Raw genomic sequence first — 18,085 nt, forward strand, 5'->3', positions numbered from 1 at the left:
CTATGAGTCAAAACCGATTCAACGACATTTCACAACAAGAAGAAGAATCTTCCTTAGGGATACTATAGCTACCAACTTTTCCCCCTATTCAGAAACTCTGAGTGACTTCTTACCTCAACAATTCTAAACTCTCAGATTTGGTTTAATAATCTAATCTGGCCTGACAATACCTCCATATTTCTTTTTGCACCAAGAAACCAGCTCTCCTTTTTTAAGTCCTATTGGCTTCTTCTGCTTTCCAGGAGTTCCCTCGGTCTTCCTCCATGAAGTTTTCCCAGACCACTCCTGAAAAGGGACTCTCTCGGCTTTTTTCTTAAGTAAGGTATGACTGTCTACTTTTGTGGATTTTATATCTACTTCTCTTTACCTTCTTCCTCATTTAATTTCTGGCTGCTGGTGTGGCGCTGTGGGTTAATACACTGAATTGCAAGGTTGGTTTGAACCACAAGGCCAGTGGTTCAAGCTCGTCAGCCACTCCTCGGAAACCCTATCAGAGTCACTGTCAGTTAAAACCCAACTCGACACCACTTAAGAATAATAACATACTGGCCTCACATACCTTGGTAGTGGAATGGCTATGTACTCAGGTGCTAACCAAAAGGTTGACAGTTCAAATTCACCCAGCAGCTCTCAGGAGAATGGCCTAGTGAACAACTTCCGTGTAGATCACAGCCTAGGAAACTCTATGGGGCAGTTCTGCTCTGTCACAAAGAGTTGCTATGAATCAAAAATCACCTGAATGGCATAACAACACTGATCTCAGAGGATGAAAGGCTAGTCTCCAGTTAAGTCCTGTATACAAGGCAACAAAGCAGCAGAGCATTAGTAATGCCAACCTAGATGACAAATACGTAGCATTCTAAACTGTCAGGGGTATACCAAAATTGCCTCTTAAATGTCAGTAAAGATCCTTAGGCAGTAGCAATATACAATGTGGTCCCTCCAAGACTTTTCAAGTCACAGCTTTGAGGAAATCACCTAAAAGCTTAAAGGTCAAAATCACTAATTTAGCTGGAAGAACATGTTCACAAACAAGAAGCATTCTTACTAGACCTTGATCCTGGAGAACAAGGATCATGTCTTACTCAATAAAGTCGCCCCGACACCCACACAAGATCAGATCAGACGGCGGCGCCGAGTATTTCTGGTACAGATAAATGAATGAGGAAGACTTAAGCGCAGACAGTGGATTGTTGAAACCATTCCTTGTCTTGGACTATCGTATTTGGTAAATAACATGCCCACATATGTAGTACCCATGTAAATAACATGCCCACACATATAATCATGAAAATAATGAAATGAAGGAGCATAGTTCTGGCATAGTGCACCCCTATATATACCACGCATGTCTCATGAAGTTTTCAGAAATGAATTTTGGCCTCATTCACCCAGCTTCCCTTATTATAGGTAAATCATATTGTTTTGCTCATTGTCTTTAATCTCCTGTTTAGTGTATAAAAATAGTCTGGAAATGCTACTTTTGATCCTAAGTATGTTTCAGTTTAAGATTTATGAAAGCAATAAAATGTAACATTTTGTTCTTTTCATTTTAGGTCTAGAAAATTGCTTACTAATTTCTCCTTCGGAATCGACTTGACAGCACTTAACAACAACAACAAGTTTCTACTTTTTTGTACATTCATACTCTGGTTTCAACATGGCATCTAGTGTTCCATTCATGAGAATTACGATATTTTACTGGGAGAGTACAAAAGTTAAATTTTGTATATCTCTTTTAATCTACCAATAAATATGTACTCCTGGTATGGCACTATAGTATGAACACTGGACTTCAAACCACAATGTTGGCAGTTCAAAACCCACCATCTGCTCCTTGGAAACTCTACAGAGAGTTGCTATGAGTCACAACTGACTTGACAACACCTAACAATAACAGCAACAACACCTTAAATGAAGTTTCCATATTATCAGGAATAGAAACTGAACTCAGAAATTAGAAAAAAAAAGTTATTAAAAAAATAATAACAAAGGGGGGCTGTGTAGTTGGCAAAAAGTGTGTTATTGTTGCTAAGTGCCATTGAGTCGATTCTGACCCATAGTGACCCTGTATAGGGTTTCCAAGGAGCAGCTGGTGATCTTGATTCACCGACTTTGCAGTTTAAACGACTGTGCAGTCTGATGCATTAGCCCACAGCACCACACCAGGAACGTGTGGAGAAAAAAAATACAGTACATAGAAAAAATTACATGGGAAAGAAATGGTATAGATACTCAAACAAATGATATTTTGCTTCTCTTGATGTGATGTTGTTAAGTGCCATTGAGTTGGTTCCAACCCATAAAGGCCCGGTATAAAGTTTCTGAAGAGCGTCTGGTAAGCTTGAACTGCCAACCTTATGTTGCAAACCAATTTTGCAATCCAGTGCATTAACCCACAGCGCCACACCAGGATTCCCTTGATGTGATTGTTGTTGTTAAGTGTCATCGAGTCAGTTCCGACCAATAGCAACCCTGTATAGGGTTTCCGAGAAGCAACTGGTTAGCCTGAACTGCCAGCTTTGCAGTTCCAAATGGCTTTGCATGCAGCCTGGCGCATTAACTCACAGCACCACACTAGTGATGGGAATATTGAAAAAGGTCAGTCCTCTCTCTGGCTAACTCAGTACGCATTATCCATTTCTCCAACTCTCATTGTACTGCCAAATGCTTCACAAGCCAACCTGCAAACGAATTCAGAGAAATGCCCTAGTATCTCTTCTCCCTGTTGCTTCCTTCATCTGCCTTGTGTCCAACCATGCTAGCCTGCTTTACTGTCTGTCTCTAATCGGTTTCTAACAGACTCAAGGGTACTTAACAACAACAACAATCTGTTTCTGATGGGAATTTCACTGGCTTTTCAATCTACACAAGATGAAAGTAATTTTACAGGCTATGGTAAGGTTAAATACTGAGAGAGCAGTCTGAAAACAACCGCTCTTAGGCTTCTTCAACCTACAGACCACATCAATGAAACAGAAGACTCCATGGATTATTTCCAACATCTCCAAGCATACCACACCTCAGAATCACGAGGAAGACTGGGACCACTTTTGATGGGGTGCCGGTGAGCAATGGTCTAAGATCTTTGTTTCCTAACCAATTATTAATTTTTGCTGGAAGCAAAAGTACAGACGGGAGGTACAGAGAATTCCATGCTCTGCAATCATCATTCATCCAAAAGGAGGCCATGTGACTGTCATAGCTCTGCAGAGTCAACTTACAAATTCTGATGCTGATTTATTTCTTTATCTTCCTTTACAATTTATATCCCTGTTACCTTCAAAACGTAAACTCTGGTAATGCCATGGCCAAGCACTCAACTGCGGCTCCAATCTACCAGACTTTCAAGGTGAGAAAGATGTGACAGCCTGCTTTTCTATAGCTTTGGAGGTGTTCTGGGGAGAATTCTACTATCCTATAGTGGAGTCCTGGTGTGACGTTGTGGGTTAATGCGTCAGACTGCAAAGCCGTTTGAACTGCAAGGTCGGTGGTTCAAGCTCACCCGCTGCTCCTCGGAAACTTTATACAGGGTTGCTATGGGTCAGAACCAACTCGATGGCACTTATCAACAACAACAACAGGGTCACTGGGAGTCCTGGTGTGGCACTGTGGGTTAATGCACCAGACTGCAAAGCCGTCTGAACTGCAAGGTCGGTGGTTCAAACTCACCAGCATCTCCTTGGAAGGAGGGTCACTATGGTTAGGAACTGAATTGAGGGCACGTAACAACAACAATATGAGTTGGAACAGATTTTTGTTGTTTTAACCTGAAAAAGGAGGATTTAAGGATTCTGGGTCCATACATTCTCAGAAAGCATAGGAGCTAAATTTGCATACAGAAAGCTAAATACAAAGAGACTGTGTGTCCTGGCATCATTAATGAAAACAGCTTTCAGGCCTTTTCATATAGACTTCAATCCTCACAACAAAACTAGGTATTGATCGCTATTATTACTGCTGCCATTTTGAAGCTGAAGCTCAGGAGATTAAGGAACTGGCTCAAGGCGTCAACACTATTAAGTGGTAGAGCAAAAGTTTGGCTGGCTTCAAGGTTTTTGAACTCAAACCTTTTGTACTTGTTAAGTGCAGAGGAGTTAGTTCCAAATTATAATGACCCTGTATGGGACTTCCGAGGAGTGACTGGTGGGTTTGAACTATTGACCTTGTGGTTAGTAGTCCAGTGTTTATTCTATTTCTTGTTGCTGTATTTAAGTGCTGTTGAGTTGTTTCCGACTCATAGCAACCCTGTATAGGGTTTCCAAGGAATGTCTGGTGAGCTTGAACTGCCGACTTTGTAGTTCAAAATGACCTTGCAGTCCACGCATTAACCCACAGTGCTATATCAGGACTCCTTATATAGATCCAGTACTCTGTCACTGAAGAAAGCCATGATTCGCTTAAATAAAGAGTTCACTACATGCAAAAGGAGTCCTAGTATGGCACTTAACAATAACAACAACATGCAAAAGATTGTTGTACCTCACATGATATGTTGTTGCAGTTGTTAGGTACCGTCAAGTTGGTTCCGACCCATAGCAACCCTGTATAGGGTTTGCAAGCAGCAGATGGTGAGCTTGAACCACCGACTTTACAGTTCAAATCGACTTTGCAACCATGCTCATTAACCCACAGCACCACACCAGGACTCCTACCTCACATGATACACACTATTTTAATCCAAAGTGAATTAAAGATCTACATGTAAGAGCTAAAAAAGAAAAAAACCAAACACAATTCTTTACGACCGTGGGTTAGGCACTGGTTTCTTAATTATCACAAGAGTGAACAATAGAAGACAAATTCACAAATTCGACTACATAAAAAATGATCAATTTTGTGTTGTAAATGATACTAACAAGAAGGTGAAAAGACAACCTAGAGAATAAAAGAACATATCTGTAAATCATGTATCTGATAAAGAACTTGCATCTAGATATATGAAGGACTTCTATAATGCGACAAGAAAATAAACAAGAATCCAATTTAAAAATGGGCTGTTTGCGCTCAGCTATGAAGTGAAAGGTTGGTGGCCAACACACATTCGGCATTCCTGTATAAGACGTGCCTGGTGATCGGTTTCTATAAAGACTGCAGCCAAGAAAACCCTAGAGAGCTCAGTTCTTCTACACAAGGGGTCCTAGGGAGTTGTTATCAGCTCAACAACCATGGGTTTGTTCATTTTAAGAAAACACTGTTGTTGCGTCAATTCCAACGCATAGTAACCCTACAGGGCAGGGTAGAAGGCTCCAGAGGGTGTTCAAGGCTGGAAACCTTTACAAACCAGACTGCCACATCTTTCTTTCTCCATGAGAGCAACTGGTGGGTTTGAACCTCTGACCTTTCTGTTGGCAGTCAAGCATTTAACTACTGTGCCACCAGGGCTCCTTTTGCTTTTACTAAGTACATGAAAAGCTTTTCAAATTCATAGTTACTAATCCAGAACAAAAACCAGTTACCACGGACGTAGTCCGATTCATGGGAACCCCACTGAACGGCAGAGTCTTTTCAGCGGGAAATTGTCTTCTGAAGCGCATCACCGAGCATGTCTCTCAAGGACCCTCTATATGAACTCAAAACTCCAACCCTTTAGTTAGCAGCCAAGTGCATTCATTGTGTGCATCACCAAGGAACTCATTAGCTGTTGTTAAGTGCTGTTGAGTCGGTTCCTGTGGCGACCCTGTATAGGGTTTCCGAGGAGAGGCTGGTGAGCTTGAACCGCCGACCTTGTGGTTCAGCAAACGACTGCAGTCCAGCGCATTAACCCACAGTGCCACAGCAGTCATTGCCAGCTGCCACTGAGTCTATTCCCAGCTGCCACAGAGCCCCCTCCAGGACGACACCACCTGGTTTCCTAGGCTATAATCTTTAAGGTCTCAAACTGCCACATGGATTCAAACTGTTACCTTTCTGTGATCAACTGAGCACTTAACACTCAGCCATCAGAGCTCCTCTCAGTAGGCATCCCAAAGCCCCTTGCCACTCAGCTGACTATGACTCACAGCGACCTCACCAGACGGAGTAGAACTGCTCCTTCAGGGTCTCTTTACAGAAACAGAGGCCACATTTTTCTCCCAAGGTAGGTTCGAAATGCTGACCTTTCGGTTCGCAGCCAAGCACTTAATTGCTGTGCGACCAGGCCTCCTCTGTCAGTCACTGCAGTTGTTAAGTGCCAGACTCATAGTGACCTTATATACAACAGAAACACTGCCTAGTCCTGCGCTAGCCTCACAATCTCTGGTACACTTGAGCATGTTTCAACATTCAATAGTCTGGTGCTGACAGTGTTCTACTGCTATTCATAAAAATTTCAGTGACTAAATATTCAGAATTAGTCCATCTCTCCTTCTTCCTAGTCTGTCTTAGTCTGGAAGCTCAGCTGAAACCTGTCCACCATGGGTGACCCTGCTGGTATTTAAAATACTGCTGGCGTAGCTTCCAGCATCACAGCAACACACAAGGCACCACAGTACAACAAACTAACAGACAGACGACAAACTAACAGACAGACGTTAGTCACTAGGGAAATATAAATCAAAACACAATGAAATATCACTTCACACCCACTAAGATGGATACAGTGAAAAAGACAGACAGTAACACATGAAATGGTGCAGCACTTTGGAAAACAGTAGGCAATTCCTCAAACCAGTAAATAAGAATTGCTCTGCGTCCCAGCAATTCCACTCTGAGGTATATGACCAAGAGATATGAAAACATATGTGTACATAGAAACTTGAACAATGATCATAACAGTGTCAGTCATAATAGTAAAAAGAATGCAAACAACTCATCAACACATGAATAGAGAAAGTTCTGTATCCACACAATGGAATATTTTACAACCATGCACAGAAATGAAGCACTGATAAGGACTACAACGTGGATGAATCCAAAACAACTACAACTAAGTAAAAGAAATCACCACAAGGGATTATATGATTCCAATTATTCAAAATGTCCAGAAAAGGCAAATCCTTATGGACAAAACACTAGCAGTTGCCTTGGGTGGGGCAGTGGGTTGGGGAATGAATACAGAGGATCTTTCTGGCCTTGGGTTTATAATTCTGCCAACATAATTAGCTGGGTTGCAGCCTGCTCTGTGATTGGTCTATTTGTACATCCTACAGGGATTGGTTAATTTACTATGCAAATATGGTGCATAAAACCACCCACAGGATTAAGGGATTTTGCAGAAATTTGTCCTGTTTGTGGCCTAGCTGGGAGGGCCATGCCTTGTACTTGATATGGTGACAAAAGGAAAGCGGGGCCATCCTATAAGACCTGTTAACACTGAAGTCAGTGTGAGATGGCAGCAGCAGTATAAGAAGGAGGAAGGGAACTGCAGAATGGACAGGTGGCTGCAGTCGTGTTTGCTGGTCCACAGAACGAGAAAGAGCTGAGCATCTTTGCGCAGGAGGCTTGCTGGCAGAGTGGGGTTGAGGTACTTCCAGTCACTTGCTGGTGGAACTAAAAGAACTGTAACACTTGGTCAAACAGGATGCTGCTGTTGTTAACTGCCATGGAATCAGTTTTCACCCATAGCAACCCTGTACAGGGTTTCCAAGGAGCAGCTCGTGAGCTTTAACTACTGACCTTGCTGTTCAAATCAACTTTGCAGTCCAGTGCATTAGCCCACAGCACCACACCAGGACAAGTAGGTTTCTTTTTGGGGTGATGGAGATGGTTGTACAACTCTATAAATACACAGAAAAATCATTATCCTGCACAGTTTCAAAAGGCAAATTTTATGGTATGTGAATTATCTCAGTAGAGATGTTTAAAAAAGTAAGAGTTGCCCATCAGTTGTGAGACCACAAGAGTTCCGCTCTGACAGATTCATATTCCACATGTCATCCTGGCGCTGTTTACATGGTACAAACATACCGGGTAGGAATCCCCGTCTTCCACCCATGGGGATTAAAAATGATAGGATCTCCTCACTGGCAACCATCTAGGCAGCATAATGCAAGTTTCTATTCTTTCTGGAATGTAGTGCTGCCATAGGCTTGTGCCCTGACCTGCTGGAGGAGCCTACAAGCCTGCAGCTGGCCAGAGCTCAGAGGCTTCCTGTGTGCTTAAAGGGCAGGCGAGAGCCCTAAAACTGCAACGTGGAAAACTCAGAAGGCAGCTCAGAAGAGTTCCTTGCACCAAAGCAGATGTGACTAGCACAACCCTGGGTATGTGAACCGACCGTCCTCATCTAGACCTCTTCCCTACTTCCCACCCCCAAACACTCTGCTATTCTGGGTTGAACATATAGAGGCACACTAGGAATCAGCTAGATTATAAATAATGATCAAGCAGGCAAGATCTTTACAAGTACTATGTGTAATGAAGCCCTGAGCCTAGAACCCTCCTTCATGGATTCAGTCCCAGTTCAGCCACTTACTGTGTGAATTTAAGCCAGTTACTCTACCTCTCTTAAGATGGAGGGTCAGAGAAAAACAGGAAGACCCCCCAACGAGATGGATCAGTCAGGTGGCATCATTGATGGACTCAAGTGTGGCAGCGGTAGTGAGGTTGGCCCAGGATCGGACATTATTTCGTTCTGCTGTGCATGGGGTCACTATGAGTCGGTTCCGACTCGATGGCACCTGACAACAACAACAACAACAACTCTACCTCTCTTGAGTCTCAATGTCTTCTTATGGAAAATGAGGATAATAAAAACAACTACTTGTCTAAATTGTTCTAAAATGACACAACTGAATCCATGTAAAATGTTTAGAATAGTGCCTGACACATGACACACTGTAAGCATTAATAGGATTTTTACTATTCTTACCACTGGTAAATTCCATGATTTGTATGGGGGAGAGACTAAAGCTCAAAATGTAGAGTGACTCTGTGGGTGGCAGTGACAGGGCTGGGAACAGAATTTAGGTGTGACTCCTGAACCAGCGTTCTACCACTAATACATAGCCTTACATGTGTAACGACCCTGACTGACTTCTTGTTTTGTTAAGTGCTATTGAGTCAGTTGTGACTCATGGAAACCATGTATAGGGTCTCCAAGGAGCGGCTGGTTTGAACCGTTGACCCTGCAGTTAGCAGTCCAATGCTTATTCTATAGCGCCATACCAAGATAACATATAGGACTTGGAAAATGAAAATATTCACAGCACGATGCCCAGCAGTGTTTCATACAACACAGGTGTTTGCAAAATGTTTAGCCAATTCCCTTTTCACCATGGGTTTAACATTCTAACATCTAAAGAGATGTTCTAAAGGAGCTCTGGTAGCGTAGCGGTTACAAATCGGGCTGAGAACCGCAAGGTCAGCAGTTCGAAACTGCCAGCTGTTCCACGGGAGAAAGATGAGGCTTTCTGTTCCGATAAAGATTTACAGTATTACAAACCCTTTACAGGGATGCTATGAGTCGAAACTGACTCCACGGCACATAACCACCACCAAAGAGATGTTCTAGAGTCCTGGGGTGGTGCTGTGGGTTAATGCACTGGGCTGCAAAGTCAGTTTGAACTGCAAGGTTCAAACTCACCAGCTTCTCCTCAAAAAACCTAGACAGGGTTGCTATGGGTCGGAACTGACTTGATGGCATTTAACAACAACAAAAGGTAGGGCAGCTCAGGACTATTGGAGAAAATATACATAAGGTCTTCCTCTCTCATTTTATTTTTATTTGTTAATTTTTGTTTGTGTTTTCCCCTGAAAAACACCTGGCATTAGAGTACCTGAGTATGCTATTATTTAGTAAAATAAAAGCTTTTTTTCCTTTTTCTTTATGTATTCTAGTGATACACTCATGGAAGGCAATTTCAGTGCTACAAGTATTCTCAGGGCTTAATGTTTTCAACTTTTAGTACTCGACACTCAACAATTTTAATCACGACCTAAGAGAAGCTTATAAACTGACTACAACTATATAATTCCATTATATTTTTGTTCCATTTTCCATGACACTTTGAAGCCTCCTCATAGTTGGCAAAATAAACACTACATGCAGTAGAAGAGATACAAATGGGTGACCAGAAAACAATACATTGCAGCCAGAGTTTTCAGAGAATTTCATCATTTCTGTCTTGCTCTCTTTCTCTCTTTTGTACAAACACACAATCACCATGCAGTGTTTGAAGCACCCAGAGAGCCTGCAATGGCAGACTCTCCCCTATTCCCCTAGTCTTGGTAGAGCCTCCTTCTGTCCTTTCCTTCAGCTCTCCACCACTCTCCCCTGCTTTGGGATGGACTCTTCATGCTAGCCTTCCCAGTGCATGCAAAGCTCTTCCTGATGGCCCCCAAGAGCAATTCTGCCTTGACCTCCCAATGTAGCTGATTCTAGTTATCCTTCAGGCTCTGCTTAAGTGTTTCTTCAGCAAAATCTTCTCCAGCCCCCCAGACTATATTAATTCCCCCTCCTTCAGATCACTACTCCTGGAAAACATCAATAACCATTTAGCCAATGAATGCCTTTCTCTGGCACCAGATTATACACTCCAGGAGAGCAGGGACACGTCTGCCTTGTTCAAGGTTGCTTCTCCTGCGTCTAGCACAACACTCAGCTCACAGGAGGTGGTGAATGAAATGAACAATGTCTTCCAAGGACTCAAAGATCAGCTGAGATACTGATTTCCTAAATCTCCATGCAAATTTGATACAAGCATCTCATCTCAAACTGGCCAGCACAAATAAAAACATCAACTATTACTTTTAGAACAAATTTCAGAAGAGAAAGTCCATTTACTCCTCCCCTATCAACGATCTCTTCTTCTCAGGCATTTTTTCCATTTAACAACATGTGTTAAAAAAAAAAACCTACTGCCTACTGTGCACATTAGCCTAGTAGATAGCCTACTTGAGTGCAGCTCCAGACCCAGGACCACCCATGTCTGTCAGGCTGCGCTGGTCCCACCCCCATTGCCGGAGCTACTGTTACAGCACTTCCTCCAAAAGAGGTGACTCCGGTGGGTTTTGAGGGAATACACTTCCAAGAACACAGAGTCCTGGTGTGGTGCTGTAGGTTAAGTCATGGACTGCTAACCTCAAGGATGTGTGCCACCGAGTCAATTCTGACTCATAGTGACCCTATACAGGGTTTCCGAGGCTGTGAATCTTGCAGGAGCAGAAAGCCCCATCTTTCTCCCACAGAGAGACTGGTAGATTGCTGATTTTGCAGGGAGCAGCTCAGTAGTAATCCACTACACTACCAAAGCTCCTTTGCTGTTGTTGTTGTTAGGTGCCATGGAGTCAGCACCGACTCATAGAGACCCTGAGCACAACAGAAGGAAACACTGCCCGATCCTGAGAAATCTCTGGAAACCCTATAAAGGGTCAGAACTTACTCAAGGAACCTACTCAGCGGCACTTAACAAAAAAACTCCAAGAAGGGTCCATTAGTGGCCGGCGGCTACAGGGACTCAGGAGGAAGTCCGGGGAGAGGATGCTATTGTTGTTCCCTCCCTCTACTCAACAATCCTACAGAAGGAAGGGTACTGGGAGTAATTCAGGACGTGCCGGCAGAAGCTGCCCCCTCCTCCTCACCCTCAGCAGGGCTAATAGGCTCCTCTGCCAAGCGGTGATTAGTCCCAAGCCCTTCAAGACCAGCAGCTCAGAGCTGGTTTACTTGGGGTCCTCCCTGGCCTGCAGAGTAGCAGCTGGGGCTGGGGAGGGAGTGGCTTTGGGTAGCATGGGCTTTGGAGTCCAGAGCACAGTGAGGCTGGAGGCACAACCTTTCTGAGTATTTGGGCTCTAGGACCACCTCCTCCACATAAAATGCACATCGACCTGGTCTTTAAAACCTAACCAGGTTGAAAAGTGAGGCGTGGATAGGGTGATGTCTCGATCAAAGTCAGTCATTAACATATCATATTCTTTCTGGAAAACCATTCACAAAGGAAAGCAGAGGAAAAAAGAAGGCATCTGTTCCTCTTAGGCTAATGTTGGTGCTATTGAATGGGTTCCAACTCATAGTGACTCTGTATAGGGTTTCTGAGGAGTGCTATTGAGTGGGTTCCAACTCATAGTGACTCTGTATAGGGTTTCTGAGGAGTGGCTGGTGAGCTTGAACCATCGACCTTGAGATTCAAACCGACCTTGCATTCTAACACTTAATATATCTCTCAAGCCTGTTGTTGTTGTTGTTAAGTGCCGTTGAGTCGATTCCAATCCATAATGACCCTGTGTAGGGTTTCCAAGGAGCAGCTGGTGAGCTTGAACCACCGACCTTGCAGTTCAAATGGCTTTGCTGTCTGGCTCATTAACCCACAGCGCCACACCAGGACTCCTCTCAAGCCTGTGTTGTATTTGTTGTTGTTTTTATCAGGTGCCGTCAAGTTGACTCTGACACATAGTGACCCTGTATAGGGTTTCCAAGGAGCAGCTGGTGAGCTTGAACCGCCAACCTTGCAGTTCAGACGGCTTTACAGTCTGGCACATTAACCCACAGTGCCACACCAGGACTCCTCTCAAGCCTGTAGCATGTAGGAAAAAGCAAGGTCAACAGTTCAAACCCACCAGCCACTCTGAGAAACCCTACACACAGTCCTTATGAGTTGAAACCATCTAGATGGCACTTGTGACACTGTAGGATAAGCACTGGACTGCAAGGTTGGTTTGAACAGCAAGGTCAGTGGTTCAAATCCACCAGCTGCTCTTTGGAAACCTTATACAGGGTCACTATGAGTCAGAACAAACTCAAAGGCACTACATAACAACGTATCTCCTAATGAAAGAGAATTTGCTGAACTATAGTTTTAATTGTAAGGAGCTCTGGTAACATGTTGTTGTTGTTAAGTGCCATCGAGTCGGTTCCGACCCATAGCGACCCTGTATAGGCTTTCCGAGGGTGTAAATCTTTACGGGAGTAGAAAGCATAGTGGTTATGAATTGGGCTGTGAATCGCAAGGTCAGCAGTTCGAAACTACCAGGTGTTCCGCAGGAGAAAAATGAGGATTTCTGCTCACGTAAAGATTTACAGTCTCGGAAACCCTGTACAGGGTCACTATGGGTCAGAACCGACTCCACAGCATATAACCACCACCATAGCTTTAATTGTAACAGTTCGAAAAGTACCTAATGGTGTGACAGACTGTTATGAGCAGTGTGTCCAGCAGGAGGCGCTACACATGCTGAGGAAACACAGCATGGTGTAAAGAAGCTAGTGGCATCACTTGGGTTGGAGTCAATCAGAGCAGTAGCTCATGGTATCCCTCTCACTGTGGGCAGGACTGGCCAGTGACACCCCCATCGTGAGCAGAGCAGCCTGGCCCTGTCCCCCACAACTCCTCCTGCCATGGCTCCACAGACAGGACCGTTCACATCCTGATGAACCCAAACCCTTCTAATGACACCTCTAGCCTCTGGCAACAGCCTCTTCTTTAGAGCTTCTGGTCAGGTGCTACAACAGAGCATTAACTTCTCCTTATTTAGGAAGAAAAGATGGAATTTTTCACAACAGAACAAATGGAACAGATACCACATGACAAAGTTTCCACAAGATACTCCCAGAAAAATTTTACTTTATTGAATGATACACAAGTGCAGTCAGTGAGGGGAAACAAAACCAGAGTATTTCACTACCAGGAAACAACAGACTTAACTTCCCACACTAAAAAGAGGAAGAAAGCAGGGCTTTGAACCAATTCTTCCTGGTTCAGTTATAGCTGAAGAAACAAAACTGGAATGGATTTTGTTTTTGAAGATGTGGATTAACCATGTGTGTTGCATAGCAACCAAATCTCCTGAATGGCACAGTTGGAAACAATGTTGTCCTGCTCAAAGATAGCAGCTGGCCACACTGCTTTGAATGTATGTCCCTCTTCTTGGTTCTGGCAACAATCCATCAGGCTCCTGAAAGGGTTCACTACGCCTCTTCCAAGACCCCCGATCTAGCTGTTGTTCACTAAAATGTTGTAAAATTAGGGTCTGTTCTGCTTTTGCTGCATTTGTGATTATGACTAAACCAGTTAAAACTGGTTCAAAGCCCTGGAAGAAAGTGAGAGGTTAAAAAAAGGACAGGGATAAAAGATAAAGTTGAGGTAGAAAGTGTACATAAACAAAAAAGAGTGACGAACCAGCAAGCAAGTATGACGGAAAGGCACAAGATCCAAGTATCTTAGAACTTAGAGAGACCACAAACAGAAAATTATGTGAATCCAACCTTCAGCAGCTACATCCAGTCTAATCACTGACAGGCCTTGAAACAAAAGCAGGGTCTTTTACAAACCCTCTCCTGAACTAGTCTCTACTAATGATTACAGGAAAAATAAAGAGAACTCCCTATCAACTATACTATATGCACAGGGAAGGAATTCTGGGCACTCTCAGCAGGTGTACTGTGCCATGTACAAAATCACAACTATTAAATTTAAAAGCATCTAGCCTATTTTCCTTAATAAACACATTTAGGGTTTCCCCCCCCCCCATATGAAAAAAGTGACTAGCCGTTTCCAGCACCTAGCCAAAAGCTCCACCTTAAGAATGACTCATGTGAGTCAGAGTACAACTGCTGCATAGGGTTTCCAACGGCTGATTTTTCTGACTGCCAGGACTTTCTTCTGAGGTACTTCTGGGTGAACTTCAACCTCCAGCGTTAAGGTCAGCAGCTGGTAGTAACATGATCATGCTTTGTTGTTGTTGTTAAGTGCCATCGAGTCGGGTCATGCTTACATCACCTGAAAACTCCTCATAGAACATTGCTGTTGTTGTTAAGTACCCTGGAGTGGGTTCCGACTCATAGTGACCCTGCACAGGGTTTCCGAGGCTGCAAGTCTTTACCAGAGCAGAAAGCCTCATCTTTCTCTGGCAGGTAGCTTCAAACTGCTGACCTTGAGGTTAGCAGCCGGATTCCTAACCACTACGCTACCAGAGCTTAGTTGTTGTTAACTGCCATCAAGTCAGCCCTGACTCCTGGAAACCCTTTACATTACCGAGTAGAGCTGCTCCACAGAGCTTTCTTGACTGTAATCTTTATAGACACATTTGCCAGACCTTGGAGTAGCTGGGTAGGTTCTAACTGCCATTCTTTAGGTTAATCCCAAAGTGCTTGTTCCATCCTGGCTCCTCATTTCAGCACACAGTTGTTGTTAAGTGCCACCCAGTTGGTTCCGATCCATAGCGACCCTGTATAGTGTTTCCGAGGAGCGAATGGTAAGCTTGAATCACCGATTTTGTGGTTCAAACAGACTTTGAAGTCCAGCGCATTAACCCACACCACACACCAGAACTCCCTGGCACCACAGTAGACTTTTATTAAATACTGGTTGCATAAGTGAGGTTGGGGTGGGGTGCTTTTCCTGAATCATCTTCACAGTCGAAGAAGAGTTGTATTATGACCTTTTCAAGATGAAAAGAAACTACAGCCACAAATCTAATTGGGGAGGGGGAACTATTATTAAGATATTCTGACCAGCCAGGAAACAGGTGCTACTATTTGCATTTATTTTATAGTAATTTTCGTGTCTGTAAAACAATAAGTATTGTTCTATGAGAAAACCAACAACCTTGTCGTACTTCAGGACTTTGTAACTGTAGAGGTGGAATTCTGATACCTACGTCCGCACGCAAAGGTGAAAGTGACAAGGGAAAAGTGTTTGCACTGGGGACTTTTTTTTTTTTTTTTTTAATAAAGGATCTTTTCACTTCTGAATTCCAGATGGCATTCCCTTGAAATCTTCCAATCTACGTGCAAGCCAGGCGAGACTGGCTCCTTCTGAGGTCATAGTGCCATTCAAGTCACCGCAAATCTCAGTTTTGTAGCTTTCCTTGAAGTGAAAGAGCAGCTACTGCTCTCACCCAGCTCCGGGAGCCGGCAGCTGCGGTGTCAGTGCAGTGAGATCGCTTCAGGGAAACAAGCCGGGTTCGCAGCAGGGACCCCGACCCAGACCCCCCCAGGGGGCGTGTCCGGAGCCGCCCGCAGAGACACCGCCCTCCGGCCCGCTCAGACAAAGGACCCGGCCCCGGCGCGCCCCCCGACCCGGGGGTCCACTCACCGCTCAGATAGTTGGTCCATTTATACAGCACACCCTCCATGGTGCTCACTGCGCCTGGGCCGCTTCCCCACGCCCGCCGGTCCCTCACTGCCCCAGGGCCCAGGAGGCGAGGAGCACCGGCAGCAGGGCCATCGCCCGGCGGTGCCGAGACGCCCACTGCCCAAGCCCGGGTTTGGTGCGGGGACGTCCGGCCGGCCTCACATCCTCGGCCCGGGGGCGGGGTCACTGCGGCGGCCTCGGCACGTGAGGACTTGGCCGGCTGGGGACCCACGCGGTCCCCGAGGACTTCCACAAGGAAGTCAAATCACCAGGTATGTCGGAGGAACGGCTAAGCCTCGTACGTGCACCAACCGATAGAGCCGATCGCAGGGAGCGCCGCCAACGCCACCGCGATACCTGAGCCCCGAGCTACCCGGCCGGGAGCACGCTCGCGCATGCCCAATGCGCCACTCGCGCTCCGGTTCCTGAAATCCACTTCGTGGTTTCGCGACAGCGGTGGTGGAGCTGACGTAGCCAATTTAGCCGGCAAGGAAACTGAGTCCTAGGGAAGAGCCTAGGACTCTGGCTAGCCGGCTTGTCGGCTGAGTAAAAAAGCAGGAGGGGTGCCCCTGGGGAGAAGTGTGGGACACAGCTTTGACTTTAATGGTGCCGTAGATGGGGTCAGGTCCCATTTCTCATCATTTGGACCCTTCTTTAATGGTCCCTTCACGATACCCACTGGAATCCTGGTGTTGAGCTATAGGATCAGTACCGGACTGTGAACCAAAGATCAGCAGTTCAAACCCACCAGCTGCTCCTTGGAAACCCTATACAGGGTAGCTATGAGTTAGAACTGACTTGATGGTATTTAACAGCAACACTGAGCTCAGTAGTTAACATCCAATACTTATTTCAGCCCTTTCTATTTGATCCCACCCCCTCGAAGTATCCAACAATAGAGCCTACCGAGAAGACGAGAATTTCACAATGGGGTACTGTGTGGCCTTGGTAAATATATGTTGTGGTGTGTCGTGAAGTCGGTTCAGACTCATAACGACCCTGTATAGGGTTTCCGAGGCGGTAAATCTTTACTGGGAGCAGAAAGCCTTATCTTTTACCCGCGGAACCGCTGGTAGTTTCGAACTGCCGCCATTTAGGCTTCATTATCAGTCGAAGTCTCTAGACCAGCAACATTTACATCACTCGGAAACTTGTTGGAATGCTGAATCTTATCCCTTACAGACCTGCTGAATCAACATCTGCATTTTAACGAGATCTCCAGGGGGTTTCTATACCTGCTGAGTTAAAATCTGCATTTTAACAAGATCCCCAGGGGATTTCTATGCGCATTAAAATGTGACAAGCACTGTGCTAAGAATATATGACCTGGAAAAATGTTAAATATAATTAAGTGGCGAAAGCAGGTTACTAAACAGTGCACAATATGATCAAATTACTTTAGGCATATGTCACAGAGCAGGCACCAAAGTGTTAAGATGGTTATTTGTGGATGAGTATTACAGATGATCTTTTATTCTTTCCCCCCCACCCCCGGTCCTTTTTCAAGAGTAATTTGGTATAACAAAATATATATAGTAATATGTATGTATGTATGTATATATGTATATATAGTACAATTATTCGCTAATAATATCTGAAAGTCAAATTTAACTGGGCTTCTGTAATTTATGTTAAGTTAGTGCTTTCCAATTTCTACAAAATTTTACAGTGAACATGTATTACTGTTGAAATTAGGTGGAAAAAATGTAAAACGGAAATTTAAAAATTAGAATGAGGATGTTAAGTGTCATGGAATGGGTCCTGACTCATGGACACATTGTATAGGGTTTCGAAGAGCGGCTGGTGGGTTTAAACTGCTGACCTTGAGGTTAGCAATTCAGTGCTTATCTTACAGCACCACACCAGGAATCCATATAATTGGTAACTGTGGTTACTATTTCCTATTTAAAGCGAAGATCTGCACTTCCTTGCCTGCTAGATACACTAAGGTCGCTTAAATTATAAATTATTAGTCATCAAATTAAGCCGTGCAATGAACTTGGTTAGAAGTCGAAGCTCAACTCTTTGGGCGCTGAATATCTCTAGTCTAAATTTACTCGTTTTTAGAATGGGATGAAAACAAAACAAAAAACTTCCTT

At 44.3% G+C, this 18,085-nt stretch overlaps 1 protein-coding gene across 1 annotated transcript in view; it reads right to left on the reverse strand.

Moving 5' to 3' along the window:
* PLEKHA8 (pleckstrin homology domain containing, family A (phosphoinositide binding specific) member 8) overlaps positions 1–16,077 on the reverse strand; it is a 73,290-nt gene extending 57,213 nt beyond the window's left edge. Inside the window, exon 1 of the mRNA XM_006832170.1 lies at positions 15,948–16,077. Within this exon, the coding sequence (XP_006832233.1) occupies positions 15,948–15,987 (40 nt within the window). The 5' untranslated portion in view covers positions 15,988–16,077. The remainder of the gene's footprint in view (positions 1–15,947) is intronic.
* Between the last annotated feature and the right edge of the window lie 2,008 nt (positions 16,078–18,085).

Source organism: Chrysochloris asiatica, unplaced genomic scaffold (genome assembly GCF_000296735.1).
Source record: "Chrysochloris asiatica unplaced genomic scaffold, ChrAsi1.0 scaffold00006, whole genome shotgun sequence".
NCBI lineage: Eukaryota > Metazoa > Chordata > Mammalia > Afrosoricida > Chrysochloridae > Chrysochloris > Chrysochloris asiatica.